The sequence below is a fragment of the Nestor notabilis genome, unplaced genomic scaffold (assembly GCF_000696875.1).
Source record: "Nestor notabilis isolate BGI_N333 unplaced genomic scaffold, ASM69687v1 scaffold9694, whole genome shotgun sequence".
Lineage (NCBI taxonomy): Eukaryota > Metazoa > Chordata > Aves > Psittaciformes > Psittacidae > Nestor > Nestor notabilis.
In genome coordinates this window covers 30,763-53,180 of record NW_009926998.1, presented here as the reverse complement: position 1 = coordinate 53,180, position 22,418 = coordinate 30,763, and the positions used below count along the sequence as shown (strand labels likewise).

General features: G+C 46.4%; 1 protein-coding gene across 1 annotated transcript in view; it reads left to right on the top strand.

The window, feature by feature from the left end:
- Positions 1-578: 578 nt before the first annotated feature.
- Positions 579-22,418, top strand: part of LOC104405215 (pre-mRNA 3'-end-processing factor FIP1-like) — a gene marked incomplete at its 5' end in the record, with an annotated part of 23,017 nt that continues 1,177 nt past the window's right edge. Inside the window, 14 exons of the mRNA XM_010013854.1 lie at positions 579-618; positions 3,485-3,569; positions 4,209-4,315; positions 5,379-5,437; positions 6,495-6,605; positions 9,117-9,247; positions 10,013-10,137; positions 11,695-11,800; positions 13,141-13,339; positions 13,680-13,706; positions 16,610-16,667; positions 17,177-17,232; positions 18,368-18,566; positions 20,383-20,541. Of these exons, the coding sequence (XP_010012156.1) occupies positions 579-618; positions 3,485-3,569; positions 4,209-4,315; positions 5,379-5,437; positions 6,495-6,605; positions 9,117-9,247; positions 10,013-10,137; positions 11,695-11,800; positions 13,141-13,339; positions 13,680-13,706; positions 16,610-16,667; positions 17,177-17,232; positions 18,368-18,566; positions 20,383-20,541 (1,462 nt within the window). The remainder of the gene's footprint in view (positions 619-3,484; positions 3,570-4,208; positions 4,316-5,378; positions 5,438-6,494; positions 6,606-9,116; positions 9,248-10,012; positions 10,138-11,694; positions 11,801-13,140; positions 13,340-13,679; positions 13,707-16,609; positions 16,668-17,176; positions 17,233-18,367; positions 18,567-20,382; positions 20,542-22,418) is intronic.

Here is a 22,418-nt window from a genome sequence, read left to right as displayed (position 1 = left end):
GGTGGGGTATTGTCCTTTTAACAACGCCGCGGTGCGAAGAGGTTGATGCGGCGCTTTGTTAGAAGCGCAGTGTCCTCCTCACCCAGGTGCTGTTAGCCCGGTTGATGCAGATGAGCCCCGGGGCTACCAGGGGACGGGCTCGTTTGTGTGTCTGGGAAGAAGCGTAGGGCTTTATTTACACGTCTTTGTCCCCTCATAGACTTTCCAGCTGACTGCTTTGACGTTTCTTCTTCCCTGGCATGTTAAATGTCTATATAAAGACCTTCCCAGATGTCCCTTATGTGATGTTTGCTTTTACTCCTTCTGCTCCGAGACTTTGGATTTGTATTTCGAATTCTGTTGTGTGTCAGTGATGCGAGACTTGGCTTCTGGAATAGGTTTTGGTTGTTGGTTTTGTTGTGGTTTTTTAGCTGCTGTATTTCTAGTTGAACTTTGTTGAAAAGAGAACGTTGGGGCTATAGAGCCTTGGCACTACCAGGTACTTCTGTTGCTGTGATGCATTTTGATTTGCAATTAAATTTAGCTTTTTTCTTTCACTTGAATAATTTTATTTTTTATTATCATTATTGTTTTTGCAGATGACACCACTGGTAAGCAAGAAGATGGACCAATTTCTGGGTGAGTGTGGAGGCTGTTTATTCATTGTAATGATACCTGCTGCAGGGAAGATCAAGCCATGTTTAAGCATAGCTTCAGGAATGCTTTAGGCCAGTGCTGTTGCCAGAAGCAGTAGCCTCTTCTTTTGTCACCCTTGGGCTGGCAAAGCATTTATGGATTTAGGAGGTGAGCTGGATTTGACTTAAAACTGATTTTCCCCTCCCTAATTGGTTTGAAATCAGATCTGGTTTCCAGTTTAATTCCCTGGGAAAAACGGTGCCTTGAGGTTTGGCCTTTGTGCTGGCCTGGCATTGGGAAAACCTTGAGGCCAGGTTTGACACAACCAGATCAACACATGGGATCTATGAACAATGTGGTTTGGGTCAGACTTTCAGATCAAAGCGTTGGGAACTCAGTGATCCATTTTGCTTTCTGCCTATGGAAGGTGCTGTCCGTCCTTGGTCAGAACTCCCTTAGAGTTGTAACTGTGTGTTTTGCACCAGCAGAGTTTTTCAGGAATATCATGTTTCCCATTTTTTAATGTAACATGGCTTTCAGAAGACTTGGTCTTCACTGGATCTCTGTGTGCTCAGCACCTTCAAAAGTTCAGTTTGTTTATTGTCATTTAAGGTCATTTTGAATTCAGTATCTGGAATTTCTGAGGTTGTTATGGATAATGTCCTACTCCTGGTGTAAGTATCTGAAACAAAAACCATGGTAAATTGGTACCTAAAACAGCAAATGGGCTTTGTGAGAAGGAACAACTTTTAGCTTCGATAGATTGAAGTTTACTGCTAACTTGCATAAATCTATTGCTCCCTGTCACTTTTATCTGAATGTAATTTTACTTTATCAGCAGGATTAAAAGTTGAATTTCCAGTAACTGTCTCAATAACTGCAAGATATGTGGAGGGAAACCATCAGTGCTTTTGCTAGTGCTTTTTTTCCTTCCCCCCCTTTTTTTTTTCCCCCTTTCTTTGTTGCACAATGAGAATCTTTCTAAATGAAGAGCTGTGGGGTGTTTTAAGAAAAATGACTCTTTGTTTGCTATATTGTCCATGGCTGCAGCTCCAGGGATGCATTGCTGGCTTGCCTGGTGTATCTGTCCTTATCCATTAGCATTCCTTAGCCTAAAGGATGCATTAAATGCCAGCAGCCTGGGCAGGATGCTGTTATGTCAGCAGTGTACAGGGTTAAGTTGGTGTTCTGGGGAAATGAAATAGCTGTGTTATTTTTGTGTGTGCAGCTGGTGGCTGTGGACCTGTCAGATTGCTCATTCCTGGGAAGCAAACAGGTTTGACTTAGCAAATGTTTATTTGAACTCCAATTCATACATTTTAATGCACACCCACAGCTGCTTCATGTGACTTGAAGCTGAAGGTAATTCTTTTCACTCTGCCTTAATTCAGTCATCTGGGATTCTAAAGAAAATCTCTGGGGTTGAGGAGGTCAATGTTATGAGTTGCTTGGATTTGGCAAACAAAATGCAAAGGGTTTTGGAGCCACCTGTGAAGTTTTCTCCAGTGCTACATCTTCTGTGTAACAGCCTATGTCTGCAGCTTTGAAAGCATTTTAGAGGATGGTTTTCCCTTAGACAACTTGGCTGCTTTTAATAACTTAAGAGTGTCTTCAGGTCCCACCTCAGGAACTTGGGGGCGACGGGACCTTGGTTAGCTGCCCAGCCTTCATCCCTTCTTTTTGACCCTGGCTTGATTGTTGGCTTTCTGTGTATATGGGGCTTTTCTAACAGGGGAGCTTCAGTAACTGCTCAGATTGTTTGCTTGTTCTTTTTTATGCTCAGTAACTGCTTTCTGAGTTGCACTAGTGTGATCTTTCAGCTTACTTGTTTGGTGCCTCTTTTCCTGCCACCTCTGAAACGGCTTTAACCTGACCAGTGCTTGGATTCTGTTAGGTGTTACATACATTTCTTTTTGAAGATAATCTTTTGTACGCTTATTGTGTGACATGGGGTTTTAAATCAATAGCAACATCTCCAGAAAGTGCTGGTGGGGAATTGGGTTTCCTGGGCCTGGGCTGTTCTTATGGTCTCTTTGAAGAAGCTGGAATTATTTTGAAGTTCTGCAAGGTTTTGCCTATAACATTAGAGAAAAATGATCTCTCTTTGTGTTTGAGTGTTGTAACTTGACATACTTGTTTCTGGAATACCAGTTTGACCTTCTTGCTTGGCTAATGCAATAAACAGGGTTAACATTTATGCAAACTCTTTAATTGGAGGTAAATCTCAACCTGACCATTGTTGCATTAGGACTAATTTGTAATGAGTGAGAAGATTTGAGTGGATAATTATCTGTCTTCTTTGAAATGTAACTACTCATTAATGTAAACTATTCATAGAACACTAAAACCATTTTCCTTAATTTCTACAGGACAGATGCCCTTGCTGCTTACTAAATATATGTACAATTATTAGCATCATTAAGGACAAGGTGAAGTTTTGCTTATTATGTTCCCAAGGCCAGGTTGGATGGGGCTTGGAGCAACATGGTCTAGTGGAAGGTTGATCTAGATGAGCTTTAAAAGGTCCCTTCCAACCCAGACCATTCTGTGATTGTGCCAAACCAAAGCTGAAGGCTATTCCAGCTGCTGCTTCTGTGTTAGCCACTGAGTGGTGTTTGGCTAGGCAGCCACGCTGGCTGTCAGGCACTCTTGGGAAGCACTAAACTGATTCTTTCCAACAAAAAGCAAAGCCAAGCAAGGATGCTGGTTAATTTTTTGTCATATAGTTGAGCTGGCTGCCAGCAGAATAAACACACTACATGAATAAAGCCATTATGTGAAAGTCACCTGGATGAATGCTTTAGGAATGTTTATAGGTGAACCTCTAGATTGGTCTTACCCACTTTCTCTTCTCTGTCACGTTTACCAGACACACAGAGTCTTCCCATCCATTGCAAGATGCTCCTCAGGAGAACCGGCCTGTCAGCAGCGAAGACCGAGAGATCTCACAACATGTAAGTGTTCCCCTGCAAATGGTAGGGACAGTTTGTTTTGTCTTCTTAATGCCCATGGATAGAATGATGTAAATGTAAAAATGCTGGTACTGCCTAATACTTTGTTTGTACTGTGGGAGTATACTGATAGTTCCCAATGCTACCTACAGCAACAGGCTTCTCTTCTCAGCCTACCTTGTGTAGTGGGCAGTGAACCCTCACCTTAGTATTACTTGTGCCCACTGAAGAGGCAGATGAGATGCTGCAGGCTGGCAAGAAAAGCAGAACACGATGGTACCTCCAGCTCAATATTCAGTATGGCTTCTTGGGGGTCAGTAAACATGGGGAACACTGGGATAGAAAGCCCAAAGTGCTGGGAATCAGTTTTGATTCAGGCTCAGACCTTTCAAAATGCATTCTAGTGGCTCTGAGCTGAAAGGATAGGGAGAGGCTTGCTCTTCCACTGCCTCTTTCTCTGGTTTTTGCCTCCAGAGACAACTTTGTATAACCTCAGAGTGCAGTAAAAACTTAAGTCTTTATATCAGAATCATCTTTTAAGGGTTCTCTCTCATAAGAGCTTTGTAAGATTTGGCTTACTTTGCCAGGGAATTGATCAGTGTTGTGTTTTGATGAGCTCCTGTGTGCTTTCATTGTTGCTAGGCTCTTCCAAGTGGTGAAGATGAAGAAGATGACAGTGATAGTGACAGTGATGACGATGACGTGAAGGTTACTATTGGCAATATTAAAACGGGAGCACCATCGTACATGTACGTGTTGCTGATACTGGTGTTGGGGTTTGATCTGAGGTAGCTCTAGTGTGTTGATTGGGATTGAAAGTAGGGATGAGAGCTTGATCTGGCTCCTGGGAGATGTGTGAGTAACTGCTAGGACACCAGAATGGGGTTAGAAGCTGATGGGCAGCTCTGTCCTATAACTGCTGGCTGGAGAATCCAGCTGTAAAATAGGAATGATAATTCATGGGTCTGCTGTTGGAAAATTAACTGAATAATGACTGTGCTTTATCGGGCAAAATCAAAGGTGGGATGTTAGAATTATAACTCATCATCTGTGAAAACTTGAAGAACTCAAATCTGCCTTGATAAGAATTTGCATAAGCTGTGAAGTTGCTGGTTTTCAGCTGTCTGATTTTTCATGGTTCAGAAATGGTGAGGCTGGATTTGTGAACCAGGAAATTATGTCACTGACTTAAAACTCTGCCTCATTTGCATTGAATAAAAATAATAGGACAGCACTTTTGCTTGCTGCTGGCAGCCTTCCTCTTGAGGAAATGGCTTACATGTGCTCTGCAGCATATTCTGACTTTTCCCCTTTATGGATAATTTCCTTCTCTTGGAGCAGTGGCTTCAGCCTGATGGGTTGCTCTGAATAGCAGAGCTCCATCCCTTAGCAACTCACTAGATTTTGCAGACATCCCTTTTGAAATCTGCTGCTTCTACCCTTCTCTTCTCATCCTGCGATGTATGTGCAGCTGTGATTTCCATCTTGTTCAGTTCCATTTAAATACTAAATATGTTCCTGGGCAGAATGGAAACCACAACTCTTAGAAATAACCTTTCCCTTCATGTTCAAAACAATTGTCTTGTGTTCTTTGGTCCATCAGTAAGTATGTTTGCTGGTGTCTGTAGGCTTAGAGAAACTTACATGGAAAATGAATCTCACTTCTAAGATGTTGAGACTTACTACTACGAGCATGAATAAACCCAAGTGAACTAAGCACCTTTTGAAGGTTGTCAGGGCTCGAATATATTTTGCATGAGAACGAGCAAGTCATTTATTCAAATACCAATGTAGTGATTCTTTTCCATATAGGGGAACTCCTATGAATCTAAACTTAAAAACGGGTAGAGGCTATGGAGCATCTGCTTCAGGTATTGCTCTTGTTTTTATCCTTCACCTCTTACAATACTTCACTTACCTGGCACTGACAGCTGGAGCAGCTGCAAGTCTTGGTCTCTGGAAGGGTCTAGAATTAGTGCATCTTATTTAAATTAGCAATAGTAAATGCTTTTCCTAAGGATAAGCACTTCTGGGACAGTCTGAGGGTGCAGCGAGCACTGGAATGATTTAATTACTTTAATTACAGTGATTTAACAAGCTGATTAGAATTCTATTAACTTGAAAAAAACCCCACATTATTACTACTTTTGTAGTAGAAAGACAGAATGTTTCTGAACTATATTGTTGCACTGGTGCCAAACATTCTAAATGGCCTGGTTATTTTAACTCAGTGGTCAGTGTACAGAGCTACTTGCAGTGCCAGATACTAAAAGAAACAAACTCTGGCCTTCAGAGTCAGCTCTGTGTAATCCTGCAGATGAAATCTTCCCCACCATTCAGTTCAGTTAACACTGTATGTGAAGACTTGGATTCTGTCCTTCCTCATATGTGAGACTGTCCTTCCACGGGCTTCATATACTGCCTTCCATGAATTACTTTATGCAAATGACTTATCTGCAGATGGAGCAAATGAGAACAAATTCCCCTTGAAGATGATGTACCTGGGAGATTTCTGCTGCCTCCAGTTAGTACATGGTCGACCTAAGGCTGATCCTGAAACAGTCTTTTGTTAGGGGAAAATCTTGGGAAGGAAAAATAAATATTTTGCCTGGAGAGAAGAATAATTTCTTTTAATTTGGGATGAATTTGGTGCATGCTCTGATAATTCACTGCGTTTGCCTGTAGGACCAGTTTGGGTTGAATTATTTCCTTGCTGCTCAGCTGCACGTGCTGTACACCCTGGCTCTTGCTTTGTAAAGTGACTGAAGTAATCGTTATTAAAGAGTTGCTTGTGGTTACCTCCGTGCTGTGAAACCAGCAATGAATTCGCAGTAGTGCTTTATTTTTGACTGGAATAATTTGCTCAACAAATGAGTGGATTAAAGGCATTGCATTAAAAGTAGTAACAGTTTCTCTCTCTTTCCAAAGCCAAGTTGCAGCCCAAAGGTATTGACTTAGATGCTGCAGGGAACATAAATGGATTGCCTGTTATCGAAGTGGATTTAGATTCATTTGAAGACAAACCATGGAGGAAACCAGGTGGGGCCTCACAGTTTCTTGTGGTAAATACTTTCTACAGTTTCAGTTGTCTCTGTTGAATTTCACATGTAATTTCTGTCTGTTTATTGCTGCCAGGGAACAGGGAAGTCAGAGCAATGGCCATTGCTCAACCTCTGATGCCTGTCTAGACTATCAGTGACATTTCCTGACTAAGCCAGCCATGGTTCTACTTAAAATTGGTTTTATTTGCTCTATTAATTTAACTGCCCTAAAGGGAACAGCTATTTTTTTATAATGTTCTGTTTTATTAACTCCCTAGTTCCAGCAAATATTGCACTGATAGCAACAGGATAATGTTTGTTGGGCCTGAAAGTCAATTGAGTAGGATCAGGATTTGGCTGTTGATGATGTATAGTCTCCTCTTTGTGTGCAGCACCTTGCTTGTTCTGTCTCACCGTGGCCAAGCTCAGTGAGCACATGTCACGATAGGAAACTGTCCATGTTGAATGCTTCTGCTGCAGACAGTTGAATAAAGGAAGGAAACGCTGCTCTGACATGAAGGCTGGGATTTTTCTTTTGGAAAAGCTCTGCTGCCTAATTCTTTACACATTCTGCCCCCAGGTGCATAGGAGAGAGTGAGCAGTTCCCACTTACTTCTTCTGGACAGTATTATCTAAACTGCCCAGACAAATAGTACTTTGCACAGCAGGTTTTAATATGTACATGGTCTCTTTTGTCTTCCTGATTGGTACTAGGGAGATTTCTGCTCAGAAGTGACTCTTGCATGACAGCTGTAGGGTGCTACAAGTAAACTTCTGTTTTACATCTGCATTGGGTACTAAAGTAAATGAGGGAACCAAAGAGATCCAGATTTTTGCTGTGTTCCTCTCCTAAAACGTGCTATGATAAAATGTTAGCTGAAGTAAAATTCTGCTTGCCCCTTTGCAGAAATAATTCTTCTAACCAGCCCCTGTACTTTATTTGTCATTCAGAAACATTGCTGTGCTAACTAAGTAGTGCCTTTATAAGGCTGTCTGTGGTGTGGGTTTGGTATCTCTTGACTACCTGAAATGAAGGGTGTCAGAGTATGAAACGGTGCTAATAACTGCATTGGCTTATCGTGGTATCAGACCAGCACTGAAGCACTCCGTGGTGAATAGTAGCTACTACAGATGTAATAGGAGCTGTAGCCTTTCTTCTGCAGGGGATTTCCCATGAAAAGTAAAGTAAGAAAGAGGGGGCTAGGAAGAAAGTTAAGTTAGAGGGAAGACAATGAAAGGAACTTCAGAGATGAAGCATGGAAATCATTGTGGTCATGCTGACATCCCTGGACCAAACTGAAGGCAGCTAGCCTTAAAACAGTGTAAGTCCAAATGGAGGGAAGATGTCTGCAGAGGTGTGTGGCCTGTAGGTTTACTTTAGATGGCAAGTAGCTTGTTACTCAACAGCATTTCAGGTTTATATCCTTCACAGTTAACTGTACAGTAAGTTGGTATCTCTTTAAAGTGAGGAGAGGAAGAAGAGTGTGGAAGGACTGATACAGGGCTGAAATATAGGCTGATAAAACAGATACGTAAATGTCACGTTGCTGAGTCTGTGTTGGTGCAGTTTGCATATTTAGGTGGTACAACAGGAAGAGTGGCCTGCCTAGAACACAAACTGAAACCTCACTGCATAGATCCAAGCTCAGCATGGGCAGAGTGTTTGCTTCACCCTTACCTGTCAGCTCCTTGCTTTAGGATTGGTGTGTCTGGGAATACTTCTGCAAGGGTGATGTGTGAGGGACACCTCAGCAGGGTTAGGAGGTGCTTTGTAATGCTTCCCGTTGTAAAGTGTGCCTTACAGAGGGAGCTGCAGCTATATTTGTTCCTCTGCATTAATGTTTTCCTGGCAAGCAGTTTGTGGCCACCTCTCTTACTCAAAAGTGCTCATGCTGAATTGGCACATTTCACAGAGGACTGTCAAGGAAAGACAACAATCTTAGAAGGAGTAAGATAACAGTCTTGGAAGGCTGTAGGTAGGATCCTGACTGCATTATAATTACTTGTGTAGTCTGAGATGTATCCATAAAAAATGTCCAGTTCAGCCCTGTGTCATGACATGGGCAAGTCCAGCATCTCAGTCAGGAGCAGAATGTGTTGGCTTAGTTCTACCAAGAGAAAGGGGTCTGTGGCACCATCCCATTTTGGTGGCAGTAGCTGGAACCATCATTCTGTGCTCTCCCCAGCACTCAACTGTTTGGACAATTGCAAGAAACCAGTCTGAAAAAATCCAGTTGGTGGATAAGTGGTCACAAGCCTCTTCCTCAACAGCCTGCAGAGGTGCTGTGTTCTGTGTCCCAAATGGTCCTGCTGCTGTCCAGGCTGTGTTTCCCCTCCCACTGACAGATGCAGCCGTCCCCACTGAGGCACACAGAGGCTTTCTGACAGGCTGAAATGGAGAGGAAGCTCTGCTCTAAAACTTGTTTTCTTAACACTTCATTTAAGCAGTTAAAGGACAATTTGGGAACACAGCTCTGCTGGAACCCCTGTGTTCTGCTCCCTTTGCCAGGTGCTGATCTTTCCGATTACTTTAATTATGGATTCAATGAAGAAACATGGAAAGCTTATTGTGAAAAGCAGCGACGGCTTCAGCTTGGACTGGATCCTGCTCCTCCCATCAGCACTGAAAACAAGATCACGGTAGGTGACTTGTTACTCCTGCGTATGGCTACAATAAAACTGGGGCTTTTTACTGTAATCACAGAGATGAGAGTATAAGAGCAGCAAATACCTTCATACTTAACTGTGCTGTGTTCCTTTTCGTTGATGAGAAATACAAAAATGTATCTTTAAAGTTGAAATCTCTCTGCTAAAACTCTATTTCTATGGAACAAGCAGTTCCATCTGCCTGGCAGGTTTGAAGCACTGCAGGAGCAAGACTTGAGTGAATTTCCAGTTGGGTTTGAGGCTATCCTGCTATAGGGGTGTCTGGTTGGAAGACACATTTGGATGTGAGAAGTATAGAGAGGGAAGCTGGGCATCCGTGGCTGTTCTGCTTGTTCCAGTTGTGTGGCTGCCTTTTGTGTTTGGGGACTGCTTTGGCCATCAGCCTTTGCAGAAGGCCATCAGGTGGCCAACAGCTGTTAATCAGGACTTCAGCAAGGAATCATTACTGCAAGTTATTACTGTTTCCAGGTTTGAGTTAAGGACTACATGGAAAAGGCTGTGAGCTTATTAAACTTTTGGACTTATAATGGGAGACAGTGGACAGCAGGCTGAGGCTAGAGTAGCCAGCCAGGTTATAGCAGTATCTGCCACCATGACTGCAGAATGGGTTGCTTGCTGGCAAGAGCCCTGTGATTGCTCCTCAGGGGAGCCCTTTTCCTTCACCGAGGGTTAGTCTCTGATACTGCATTTGGTTGAAAGTAAGGGCATTAAACCTGTGTTACCTTTTGCCTTCCACAGGTTCAGCAAGGAAGAACAGGAAACGCTGAAAAAGAAGTGGAAAACAACATCATCAAAACAGAATTCAAAACAGACTTCTTAGCTCTGGTGGGAGGACGCATGAAGGCTGGGCCTCCTCCTAATAGGTAAGAGATGGTGCAGACCTAAAGCCTGGGTGCACTGTTCTTCACGGGGGTAGCTGGGATCTACCTGGGTCATATTTCAATCTCTTCAAGCCTGAAATAACCTTTTAAACTCTGCAGGAAGCTACTGTGGTCACTCATTAACTATGGTCTTGAGCAGTGCTCTCCTGAGAGTTGTACAACTCCTGCCTACCCATTTCCTTCTCTTTGGTGATATACTCAGTATGGTGATGCCCAGGGGGGCAAACCTGTTTCTCAGCTGAAGGGACATCTCTGGGAGTCAAAAAACCAAGGGAAATCCCTCAGCTTTGAGGGCTTACATTGCTGCTGCTTGTGCTTACTTGGCTTATTCTTACTCCCACGATGCTAATCTTTGCCTCCTTAAGTGGAAGTGGATTACGTGTTTGGCAGCTGCTAAGAGGAGCTATTGGTTTCTAACCTGTGTGCTGTGCTGCTTGGTGCATGCTGATGAGTTATGTTCTCCAATGAGAGAGAGGATCCACAAGGCTGGACAAAGCAAAACAATTGAGTCACTTGACTGGCAGCCTCTGCTGGGAAACCACTTTGACCTGATGGGGTTGGTTAGGGTTTTATCAAAGGCTTCAGAACAACAAAGCTGTGTGAAACCAGAAGAGGCAGAGCTTTGGGATCTGGGTGTTGCTGTTGCTTTATTCACATTACATCTTTTGCACACCTGTCTGGTAGAAATGATTTTGTATTCCAGCTTCCCAGTTTGTCTGAGAACTAAGTATATGCTTCAGCTATAAGCTTTAAAGCTCTACTTAGTCTGTTTGCATTTAAGCACTTTGGTGGCATTTCTGTCCCCCTTCGCAGTGCCATCAAATCAGTCAGGTTTCTTTGTAGCTGTTACATGTATACCATGAGGTTTTGGAAAACTCAGACCACTGCAGAACAAGCTGTTGCTGTTGTAACTATACAGCTTCTTTTTGTCATTTTCACTTGCAGTCTGGTTTTGAAAGTGCTGACACACAGGATTTGCTTGTGCAGCAGTTTTCGGGCAGGACCAGGTTGGGTATCTTTGTAAACCACAGCAGAATCAGAACCATGGGCTTAGCAAGGAGTTGTTTGGGTTTGGGTTTTTTTTCCCTCGAAGTGAGCAGATTCCAGTGAGAGAACTTTCCCTCTCCAACCAGCCAGCATTTTATATTCCCTTTGAATAGATTTCTTACCGATACAGAAAATTCTGTTGTCTGACTTGGATATTTTTCTATCCTGACTGCAGGAAAATGTCTTATGGCCATACTTGCACAAATCAGTTGTTGCATAAATACAGGATGAAGGATATTTAAACTTAAGTTGCAGGTGCTCCTCTCTCTCACAAACCTTTACTTGTGATGACCTTCCAACGAGCTCCTACAGAATGTTCTTCCCCTGAGAGTGAACAAGGACGTCTCATTCCCCTCTTGTCCAATTTGAGTGCTGCTTCTGGAGACTTTTCCCTGGTGGAAAAGCATGTAGGAGAGAAGTCTGTCTAATAGTGGGGAAAACTGCTCCTGCTAATGTTTCTGAGCCTAAAAAGATGCATCTGCTTTGTACCAGGAAGCTGGGTGGGACGATTGATGTGATCGGTGGCCAGGCTGGCACGATCAGGAGAGTAGAAGGAAGGCGCCGTGATAAACATGCCTCTGAGGAAAACCCAATCCAGGTAAATGTCTTGGCTTTGTTGCACTTCTGGTGAACACTGAGCAAGTGTCTGTGTGTTCCTGACCTCCCTTGTTGCAGTTCCCATCTGCAAAGCAGGAGGTAGTATATGAACCCGAACCCTGTCAAGGCATATGTGTGTATCGATCCTTCTACAGGTTCAATTAACTTCTGTGTTAAAAGCTTAATCTTGTTAGGAGCTGGGGATTGTCCTTTAAAGACTCATTTGCCAGAGTTCCTGTTCTCATCACCTCTCCCAAATTACTCCTTGGGATGCATAGCTGGAGGTGCTTATATGGATTATTTCCTTCCACTGTTGGGTTGGAATCTCCAGTTCTGCAATGGATAGCTTCTGCTCGGGGCTTGTGTTGCTTTTGACTTTGAAGTAACATTTAGTCTAAGCATCATTAGATGCAGCCCATGCTTCAGACTTAGGGTGGGCCTGTGTTACTGGATCTTGCCCCTCATAAGAAACAAAAGCCTGGGGTTTAAACTGGGCTCAGTTCTGATCTTGCACGTCCAGTGTATGACCAGAATATTCTGGTTGGCTTCTAGGTAGGAAGATGCTATGGGTATGATTTGATGACCATCTATTGAGAACTCTAAACCACCCTCCTCCTACCAGCCACTCCTAACTCACCAAACCCCCACATATGGAACTTCTTCCCTGTCTAGACACGATTCCTGGTTTTGTTTTTACAGTGGGTTTGTGGTCTCTTTATTTTTTCAGTAGTCAGTTCTCTGAATTTTGCCAACAATGGCTCTAAAACGAGTTTGCCTAAGAGAGAATTTGCTGGGAAACTGTTGTTCCTCCCACTTAGAAGCACAGATACCTGTTATTTCCAGGTCATTCTGGTATCTCTCTGTATTGGTCATTCCTTATGTGACCTTTTGTCAGACAGATGTGAATCCAGTCTTCCATTGACCTACATGGGCACAATGTGGAGCAGAATTTGGCTTACCCCAAGAAAACCATATGGCTTACCCCATAGAAACCGTTCTATGGTTCTTGCTGCCCTCAGGAGAAACAAGTTGGGATAAACCCCTCAAAATATGGCAGTTCTGTGAATAAAAGGTGTTCCTACCTGTCAGCTGTCTTGCATAGTTGTGTATTCAGCTAGACTCTAGTCTTTGCTGTTCTGTGCAGAAGATCCCTTGCTAAGCATGTTGATTGCCTTGGTCAACCTTTCTTCCTGCCCAGAGATGTTACCTGCTGGGTATAGCACAGACCGGTCTTCCCAGGTATCCCAGTGCTGCAGTCTGCTCCCTTTATGCCAGCACAGCAAGGGCCTAACTAGGAGCAAGGAGACTAAACATTCTCTTCTCACTCCTCTGCCTTCTCAGGTGCTTGGAGACCACGGGAGCAAGCCACAACCCCCCCAGCAGCCCCAGCAGCCATCACAGCCCCAGCAGCCACCTCAGCAGCAGCCGTTCGCACCACCAGCAGGCCCACCGCCTCCTCCGCTGGCTGGGCCACCTCCACCACACTTCCTCCACCCTCCTCCACCAGTTACTTCTGTTCCACCTCCCCTGCATCCTCCAGGTATGTGTTCACACAGCAGCATGTAACAGTCTGAGGCTGTGAGTCTGGACATCCCAGGCGTAGGGCAAAGGGTTAATTGTTAATCGCTGTGGGACAGTTGAGCAGTCAAGTAACAGTCTTTGTTCAGTGTCTCCATCAGCCTATCTAACATTTGCCCTTAAATACTTTACAAATGGCAGCTAATGGGTAATTACTGCTTAACAGCACCAATTTTTCTGCTGGTTTCTTTGCTCAGATGTGAGAAATTTACTCCAAAGAGTGCTTTTAAGTCTGGTTTGAGGGCCAGAGGTGATTTGTTTTACCTGCTGTCCTCACTGCTTCTGCTTCTTTATTTCCATAGGTCTGCCACCACCCGGTCCTATTCCAGGTAAGTGCTGATTTGCTCTTGATTACAGCAGTGATGTTGAGCACCCAGATGGCTCTATCTGAGCATTTGGATTAAGAAACACCAGCTAGGATGACACCAAGACCCATTTTAGAGCACAGTTAGTTTAAGGCTAATAAACTCCAGTGCAGAATTGAACTCGAGCTGCTTATCTTCTATTCTGCAACTAAACAATGATCTGTAGGACTTCTTAACACTTGCTCAGTGTGTCTCTGAAGACCAATCTAGAAAGTGAAATGGAGACCTTCAGATGGCACTGAAGGCACTCACTGAGATCTGAAACGGTTTAGTTCTTGTTATGACAATTGCACAGCAAAAGTTTGAGTGACAAATTGGGGCTTTTGTGTAGGAATTTGGAGTGTGAGACTGAGCAGAACAAATGCTATTTCCATCAAAGCCTTTGCTCCCTGGTGTGCAGTAGAGATGGTGAATACTAATAACTGTAACAGCCAGTCTTGTGCATAAGTTAAGGTCCCCACTAATGCAGAGCTGCTCTGGCTGTGATTTTTTCCTACTGGAAGTTTTGCCTAATCCAGGGAAAGCAAATTTAGCTGTTTGTGTAACAGACCATTGGAGCTATGGTTCTGACCAGATGTCACAGATCTGAAAATCCAAGGCTGATAGTGACGTATATGTGGTGTCAGGCCTCTGCCTCCGTGTTATACTTACAGAACCATAGAATGGTTTGGGAAGGGACTTTAAAGCTCCTCCATCTCCAACCCCTGCCACGGGCAGGGACACATTCCACTAGAGCAGGTTGCTCCAAGCCCCTGTGTCCAACCTGGCCTTGAACACTGCCAGGGATGGGGCAGCCACAGCTTCTCTGGGCACCCTGTGCCAGCGCCTCAGCACCCTCACAGGGAAGAGATTCTGCCTCAGAGCTCATCTCAACCTCCCCTCTTACTCGGTTCATGTATTTTCAAAAGGTCTGCACCCAAAGCACTTCGGAGCTGCTGTGCTTGTCCTCACTGTGTGTTGGGCATGTTGGACTTGATTCACAGCTCCTGTGTCCCTGGTTTTGTATTCATGCTCTGCCCTGGGCTTCCCAAATGGAAATATGGAAAACCTCCACTGGCTGGGCTGTCCCTCAGAAAATTCCTGTTTGTTAAAACATCACTTTCCAGACTCCTCTTACGTTCGGTTCATGTATTTTCAAAAGGTCTGCACCCAAAGCACTTCGGAGCTGCTGTGCTTGTCCTCACTGTGTGTTGGGCATGTTGGACTTGATTCACAGCTCCTGTGTCCCTGGTTTTGTATTCATGCTCTGCCCTGGGCTTCCCAAATGGAAATATGGAAAACCTCCACTGGCTGGGCTGTCCCTCAGAAAATTCCTTTGTTAAAACATCACTTTCCAGACTTCTCTTACGTGTATTTAGCATTGCAGAGCTGGTTTTCGCTGTTGTACTAGAAGGAACCTGCTCATAGTAAGCTTGGATTTAGAGGAACTACATTGTACTGAAACTGGATGCAAACCAGTCTAGATGTTGCTAGTCAAGTGCATTTAGATGAAAGCTGGCTGGGAGGGGTGAGGTGGACAGAATGACCAGGCTGTGGCAGGGAACTTCCACTTGAGGTGAGGGCTTGGAAAGGGAGGTGATACCTGCTAATTATGGTAATGAGGATGATCCACCTCCATTAGAATTAGGTGTTCTAACAGCAGCTCTTTGAAGTGCTTGTGCTTGGTGAGCAGATGGGATGGAAATGCTCCAGGCACTGCATTTTATCGGAAGATCTTGGGAAAAGGAGGGGAAAAAATAAAGCATCTAAGAGTGAGACATGTCCCCAGCTTGTTTGCAGCAGTAGCTGAGCTGGAGACCTCAGGCCACCTCTTTTGGCAGTGAGGCACTTGTAGGAAGGGGCTCTCCTGCCCCACTTTAGTGTTCACAGGAAGAGGTGATGAATTGTCCCATGGTTTCATTGACAGTGCTGACTCCATCTCCATTGACTTGAAAAAGAACCTGGAGCTTCTGGTTTCAGTGACTGCAGTTAATAAACAGATCCTGTCTTTTGCATCAGTACAATTTCCTCTTCTTTTCCTCTTTAATAATAAACAGAGGAATCTTAATGCAAAGCCAGGCCACTGGGTGGTCGGTCTGTTCTTGCTGGCATTGGTAGCTGCCTAGAGAAATGATGGTTGCTTATAGTGACAGATACAAGTTTAAGAAGTTCCCTGAGGAGCAGTCAGCAGTTCCTTCTCACTTTCAGGCCGGCCAAGGTTGAGGGCTTTGGCTTCCAAGGTTTAAGTCACTTCTGGAAGTGGCTTTCATAAACTTCTGCTTAATTGTGCCTTCCTGAAGATGCTGCCATGTGATTTTTGTGTAACAGCTCCTCACGTGTGACACTGGGCCCATTTTTAAAGCATCAGGCCTTGCAGACAGCTCTGCATCGCTGGGGCTGTGTCTTCTCAGCATCTCTAAATGTGGATGTGTTCAGAAAATTGGCTTGCTTTAAAACCAGCCCAGCCCAGGTGAATTCTGTGTTGTGTGCTGTGCGAGGGACAAAGCTATTCACTGTAATCAATGGAGCAATAAAACCTGTGCTGGAGTCGCAGGGTGTCTCCATCCCAAGAACCAGAAGTCTCTGTCTTCCACAGGAGTGTCAGGGTTAATCTCTACTCCTTTAATGAATCTTATGCTTAAGATGAACAAGCTAAAACAGAGGGTAGCTCTTCCTTTATGTTTCTCTGCATACCCCCGCAGACCCACCACAGCTGTAGGGGTTTAATTCTGGGAGGAGACACAACCCTGAAGGAAAATTACTTCACTTCAAACAGCCTTGTTGAGAGTAAAAAGATGCTTTAACTGCTTTTAACTGTAAGCAGCAATGAAATCTTGTTCCTCATGGCAAGCCGGGAGATCGGTGATGATTTATGCTTCTGTGTCTAGGGTTGTTCCCGCCTCCTCTGGCACCACCACCAGCTCTCCTCATCCCAACCTTGGATGGGTAAGGCCACACCTGGGCTGAGCCATGGGCACAGCTCCTCTGCAGGGAGGGAGGGAGAAGGACAGGTCTAAAATCAGGGTGGGAATTCTCAGTTGAGTCTTGGATTGGGGAGGGATGAGAGCTGAGTCCATAGGGAATTCTCTGTGTGTTCTCCTTCATGTATCATGCTCATGACACAGGAGGGAGTCAGTGAAATGTAGGTGTGAGCTTAGGTCTCGTGCAGAGTAGTTGGTAGCATGTTCTTTTCTCTAAAGATTCCCCAGCACTCTCGTTTCCCAGGAAGCTGCCTGGTTGACAAGGGATGGGAAAAGCAGGGCAAGCAATTGAGTTAGAAGCTGTGGCAAAGCAGCTGCACCTCTGCATTTCCAGTGGTCGCAGTGCAAAGTGACTCCGTGGGTTTCCCATGAGGATGGCCCACAGACCTTGAGGAAAACATGGGGTAAACTTGCAGCACAGATGTGCCTGCCATGGGTCACTGGTGTAACTCACATCCTTTTCTCTCTCCAAAGCCAGCCAGCCAGCTACAACAACAGGCAGCCACCTCCATTCGGCTACAACTCTGCAGGTGAGCACTAAAAACACCTCTCTTCTGTGGTGTTTGGTAGTTCAGGCTTTTCTTAAGCTGGTGGACATTGTGGATGCTTTAACTTTAGGGTCTTGCTTGTGCCCCGAACTATCCCACTCACTTAGAAACACACCCTGAGTGTGACTACAGCACTGTTTGGAAGGCTGCATGTTCTGCAGCAGTGGTGAATGCAGTTCTGTGGTCCAGTGCTGAGCCTCAGATCGCTCCTCACTGCAGGTAAAACAGAGGAGCTTCCCCATGTGCCTCAGCAATGGGCTCTGCTTGCACAGGTACTTGCTCACACTGACCCTGCCTCTTCCCTCCCCACAAGCACAGCCTTGCATCTCCTTCCTGAGCTTTGAATGCTCTCCTCCCCCTCTGTATCCTCTTCCTTCCCTGCGGCACAGGCAGGCGTCTGTCACCTTTTGTCATGAAAGAGGCAGTGCCAGAATTCCAGCCGATTTCCTCCCCTGCTGCAGCCCTGCCTGGAATGCCCCTGCTCTCTCCCACTTCCTTAGTGACCACTGCTTGGAGCAGCACCTCCTCACGGTGCTGAGCAGAGTCACAGGCAGCACCAGGCTGGCTCCTTCACACAAGTGCTGGTGGCTCTGGGCTCATCCGGCTTCATCCTTCATTAGCAGATGGTGTCCCAGCCCTCCCCAGGTGCCCCCTTAGGTGAGAAGGTGCCTGGTGAGAAGTGAGACCTTGTAGAGGTGGCCAAGAGCCAAGGGTGACTGAATTAGCTGGCTCAGCAGCGGGAGAGGCACCTCTGCCTGCTAAGCCAGGATGTCTGGGAAGGATGGATTAAAGCTCTTCTTCAGGGAGACCTTCTAGTGTGTCCTCTCTAGCAGGACCTAGAGGGCAAGAGCTGGGGGAAAGCCCTTCCAGGAATGTGCAGGGTAAGGGGCTGGGGAGGTTTTGCAGGTCTTGCTTGTGTCTTCCTCAGGGAATGGGTGTTCACGTGTCCTGAGCAAACTGCTGGAAGTAAAACGGGGGAGTGAGGACAGGAGGGAGCTGGGTGATTGTTGTCTCCTTGGATTCAGCTCTATCTCCAGAGGGTGTCTCTGGAAAGGGAGGGACAGGGAGGATGCTTTTAATGCTTCAGATGAATAAGGACTCTGCTCTCTCGCTGCAGATTCAGGTTTCATCAGCTACCCACCCATCTCCACATCCCACACTCCCTGGGTGACAACGGTGGACAAGGGCACAAGCAGTTCCAGCAGCAGCCATTGGGAATACTCAGGCTCGAGGCGCGAGAGGGAGCGGGAGCGGGAAAGGGAACGGGAACGGGAGAGAGACCGAGACCGCACGCCGACCACGAGTGAATACAACAAGTGAGTGCTGTGAGCCAGCAGCTTCTCCTCACAGCTCCCAGCAGGGAGCTCCGGCCTCGGCCTGGAGCACAAGAAGGTGCTTGGTCAAGGGATGGGGTTACAGCTGTACCAGTTTAAGCTGGGGAGAGATACGTTGGATCAGTCAGCACAGGACAGACTGGGAGCCAGTGTCCTTTGGCTGATTTCCTGTGTCTGGTTTTGTTTAAATCCAGCAGAACCAGTTACACTTGCTCCCCCACCTGTAATGTGAGGCCAGTACATGAAATAGCCCTTCTCTGTGCACTGGGTATTTCACAGCTCACTGTGAAGCATTGGCCACAGAAACTGCTGCTGCTTGTCTTCTAAATGTACCTGTCAATGAAAGGCCAAGGCACCCCTGCTTTGCTGGGCTCTCCTAGAGAGGCTTTCAGGGCAAGGAGTGCCATCTCCCAGTAGTGCAGCCTAAATCCTTACCCAGGCCTTTCTGTGAGCAGTACTGGACACAGCCACCCTGGTGGCTTTCAGCCTCCCAGCGCTGATCTGGAGAAGCTAAAGTGAAGGTTACCCTGCAAAGATGCTTTTCTAAAGCCATCACATCCCTGTTCTGTCACAGGCAGTGTCAGGCTCAGGCTCAGAAATACCTGTAGTCATTCAAAACATGATCAGAATGTGCATTCCTAGCAGAGGGCTGCTGCCTGCCTGGAGCTTCCCAGCCCAGGGGCTGAGCAAATAGGACAACCTGTACCTAAACCCCCTTTTTAACTTACAAGCTTGCGGGCTGTGTGTGGAAAGGGGAGGAACAGACCAGAGCAGAAGACAAACCTGCTGCAGTCTGAATTGCTCAGTCCCACGCTTCCTGTGCAGGCTCCCCCTGTGATGAGCACCCCTGAGCACATTGTTAGCATTGCTGGGTGGTTTCCAGCACACTGACCTCTCAGCTCAAGCCTGCCAGGGCAGGGCAAGCAGCCGTCCTCTGCAGAGACCTTTGGAGCACTCCTGGGTGATGATACTGGACATTCCTTTGTCTAGCTTGTTTCAGGGCAATGTTTCAGACTTCCTTTCTCTCAGAGTCTGAATATTGTTTCCTGCAGTGGGGCTTAACCCTTTAGATTTTGGCTTTCAGAAGCTGAAATGGGACTCAGATGGAGTGAGGGATGTACCTGAATTGGGGGTACCTCATGCCCCTTGTGTACAGGGATTGAATGAGTGAGGTGCCTTGAGCAGATACAGGCAGAAGAACCATGTCACCTGTACTCACAATTTGAGTTTTTGAACTCGTGGGGAAGAAGACAGTCCCTTAGTCTAACTCACACGGGTTATCTGGGACAGCAGTGTTGGGAGGTCAAATCCAGCACCAGGGCAGGCAGGATGGCAAGAGGAGCATGTGGCTGTTGGTTTGGAACAAGGTAGCTGGATGGCTCGGCTGTATTCCAGGAGGATTGTGAGGGCAGAGGCCAAGAGGCATTGGCCAACATGCCTGTAAACCCTTTGCCTTGAGAGGCCAGGACAAAGCCATGATAGTAAATGTTGGGGCTTATGAGCTGTGTCATAGGCAGATGGAGAACGTTACTTCACTGTGGTTAGGAGTAGGGCTTGGGTTGCAGCTTGGGTTCAGTGAGTAGCAGCAGCTCATTGTCACAGGTTTCAGGAGCATCTCGAACACCCTCAGCCTGTTGATGGAGTAAGAGGTGACAGGAGTAAGCGGTCGGGAGCCAAGCCCAGTAAGTAGGGACAAAGTGCTGGTGAGGAGGGGGCTCTGCTGCGCTGTGGATGTGGCTCCTGACTCGGCTGCACCAGGGGGGTGTTCTCTGCCTCACTTCTCCCTTCTCTTCCGAAGCGACGACGAGCGGTACCGCTACTACAGCCGGGAGCGCAGCTACGACTTCGAGCGCGACTACCGCCGGAGCCGAGACCGCAGCAGGGAGCGGGAGGACCGGCACCGGGAGCGCCGGCACCGCGACAAGGACGAGAGCAGCAAGCATAAGTCTTCCAGACGGTAAGAGCTGCCCAGGCCTGGACTGTGCTGCTGCTGGGAACACACGTGCTGCAGGCAGGGAGCTCGGGGATCTCGGGGTGATCTGTCACCCTGGGTCTCGCTGGCTTCCCGAGCCGTGGTGCACAGGCAGGAGGAAGCGCTCTTGGGCAGGAGCAGGACTGTCTGTACAGGGAGAGGAGCCCTCGCTGTTTGTATGCTCTCAGTAAGGCAGCTGGCAGGATGTTGAGTCACTGCCAGCAAAACTGCAGCACTGGTGGACAAAGGAGAGGTTAGAGTGTGCTGAGCATCATGTCAGAGCAGCATAATGCCCAGTGGTAAGAGTACACACAAAGTAAGATGCAAAACAGAAGTGTCAGCTTCAGGTATTAACGTGTTCTTGTACAGAAGAGCTTTCTTCAGCCTGGAATCTGAAATGTCCTCTTGGAGCAGGAGGCTGAGCACTGCACTGTCAGAGCTCTTGTGCCCAGTGCTTCCAATAGCGATGGTCTGGACAAAGATCACTTGGAGCAGAGCAGGATGTCCTAAAATCCCAGCTTTCCTTGAGTAAATGTATTTGTTCCAGATGCTCTTCCTGTGAGTGGTGTTCTAGCAGAGTAACAGGTCTGGCCCCTCGCCTAGGGCACTGCTGCTGCTGTGTCAGTTTACATCCTGGTGATGACTTGAGCTGACTTGCTCATTGTTTTTTGGTGCTTCTACTTACTTCCTTCTTCTAGATGAAATTCTGTCAGCTCTGAAGGTAATTACCCTTGTTTTGAAACTGGTATCAGAAAAACTCCTACATAATGGCTGGAGGTAAAGGGCTGTTCTCACCCTAAAGGAGATGAGTAAGATTTCAAGAAAGGATTGATGGCTGAAGGGCTGGAAACAAAGGGATGGGAAGAAAGGCCAGGCCCATAATCAAAGTGGAACAGAAAACAAGTGGAAGCTGAGCTGACATCGGACTAACAAGCCAATACCTTGAAGGGTTATTTCTCCACTTCCTCCACTCAGAATTGAAGTCAAGCTTAGATACCTGAGTGCACGAGCAGGAGAGGTGTCAGGATCTGCTTGAGAGCTCCATTTGCAGGACTGGGCCAGTGCCTGAGGTGGGAATGAGGCGACTTCCTCTGCTACTCAGACCATGCACAGATGCTCCCTGTCTTGCTCAGAGTGGTAGGATGGGAAGTGTTTGTTACCTACAGCAAATGGAGGAGTACTTGTTTATGGCTACTTGTAGTGTGTGTTGGATCCCTGCTTGAGGTGCTTTGAGATCTGAGGCAGGGGAAGGCACTGGCAGGAAGATGAAAGGGTTTTGTCAGTTTCCAGTTTGCTGGAATTGACTAGTCTGAAGGAAATCCCTGACACTTTTTCCACTATTAAAGGACAGTTGCATTGCTCAGGCATAAACCACTGTCCACAGGGGAATGAGGGTGTGCTGGGGAGAGGCAGCACCTTTTTATTTGTTTCTTTTTTTCCCCTTTAATGACTCTGAAACCATTTATTAAACAAGGCAGAAAACCACTTTGGGCAGGAGCTTTCCAGGCAGGCTCCGAACCAGTTACGTGTCTGCTGCTGAACTGGTATTCCAGCTGTGGCAAGAATTGGTCTACACCTGCTGGTGTCCCCACTCGAGCAGCACTGTCTGTCCTGTGGTGGTTTTATCCTGTGGTACATTTATCTCCTTTTCTGTACTCTGTGCTGTGTTTGATTCTGCCCCCTCCACACCATGCTCAGCTCCAGAGAGCTCGCTTGGCTTGCAGCCTGGGAGGAGAAGTAATGCATCTTGGAGAAGCAGCAGAAAATCTCCTCCCAGGAGGTGCCATGAACCAGAGTGGGCAAAACCAGAGCTCCCACCTTTCTGCTTCCTGGTGGAAGCTCGAGGCTGATCTTTGCGTGGG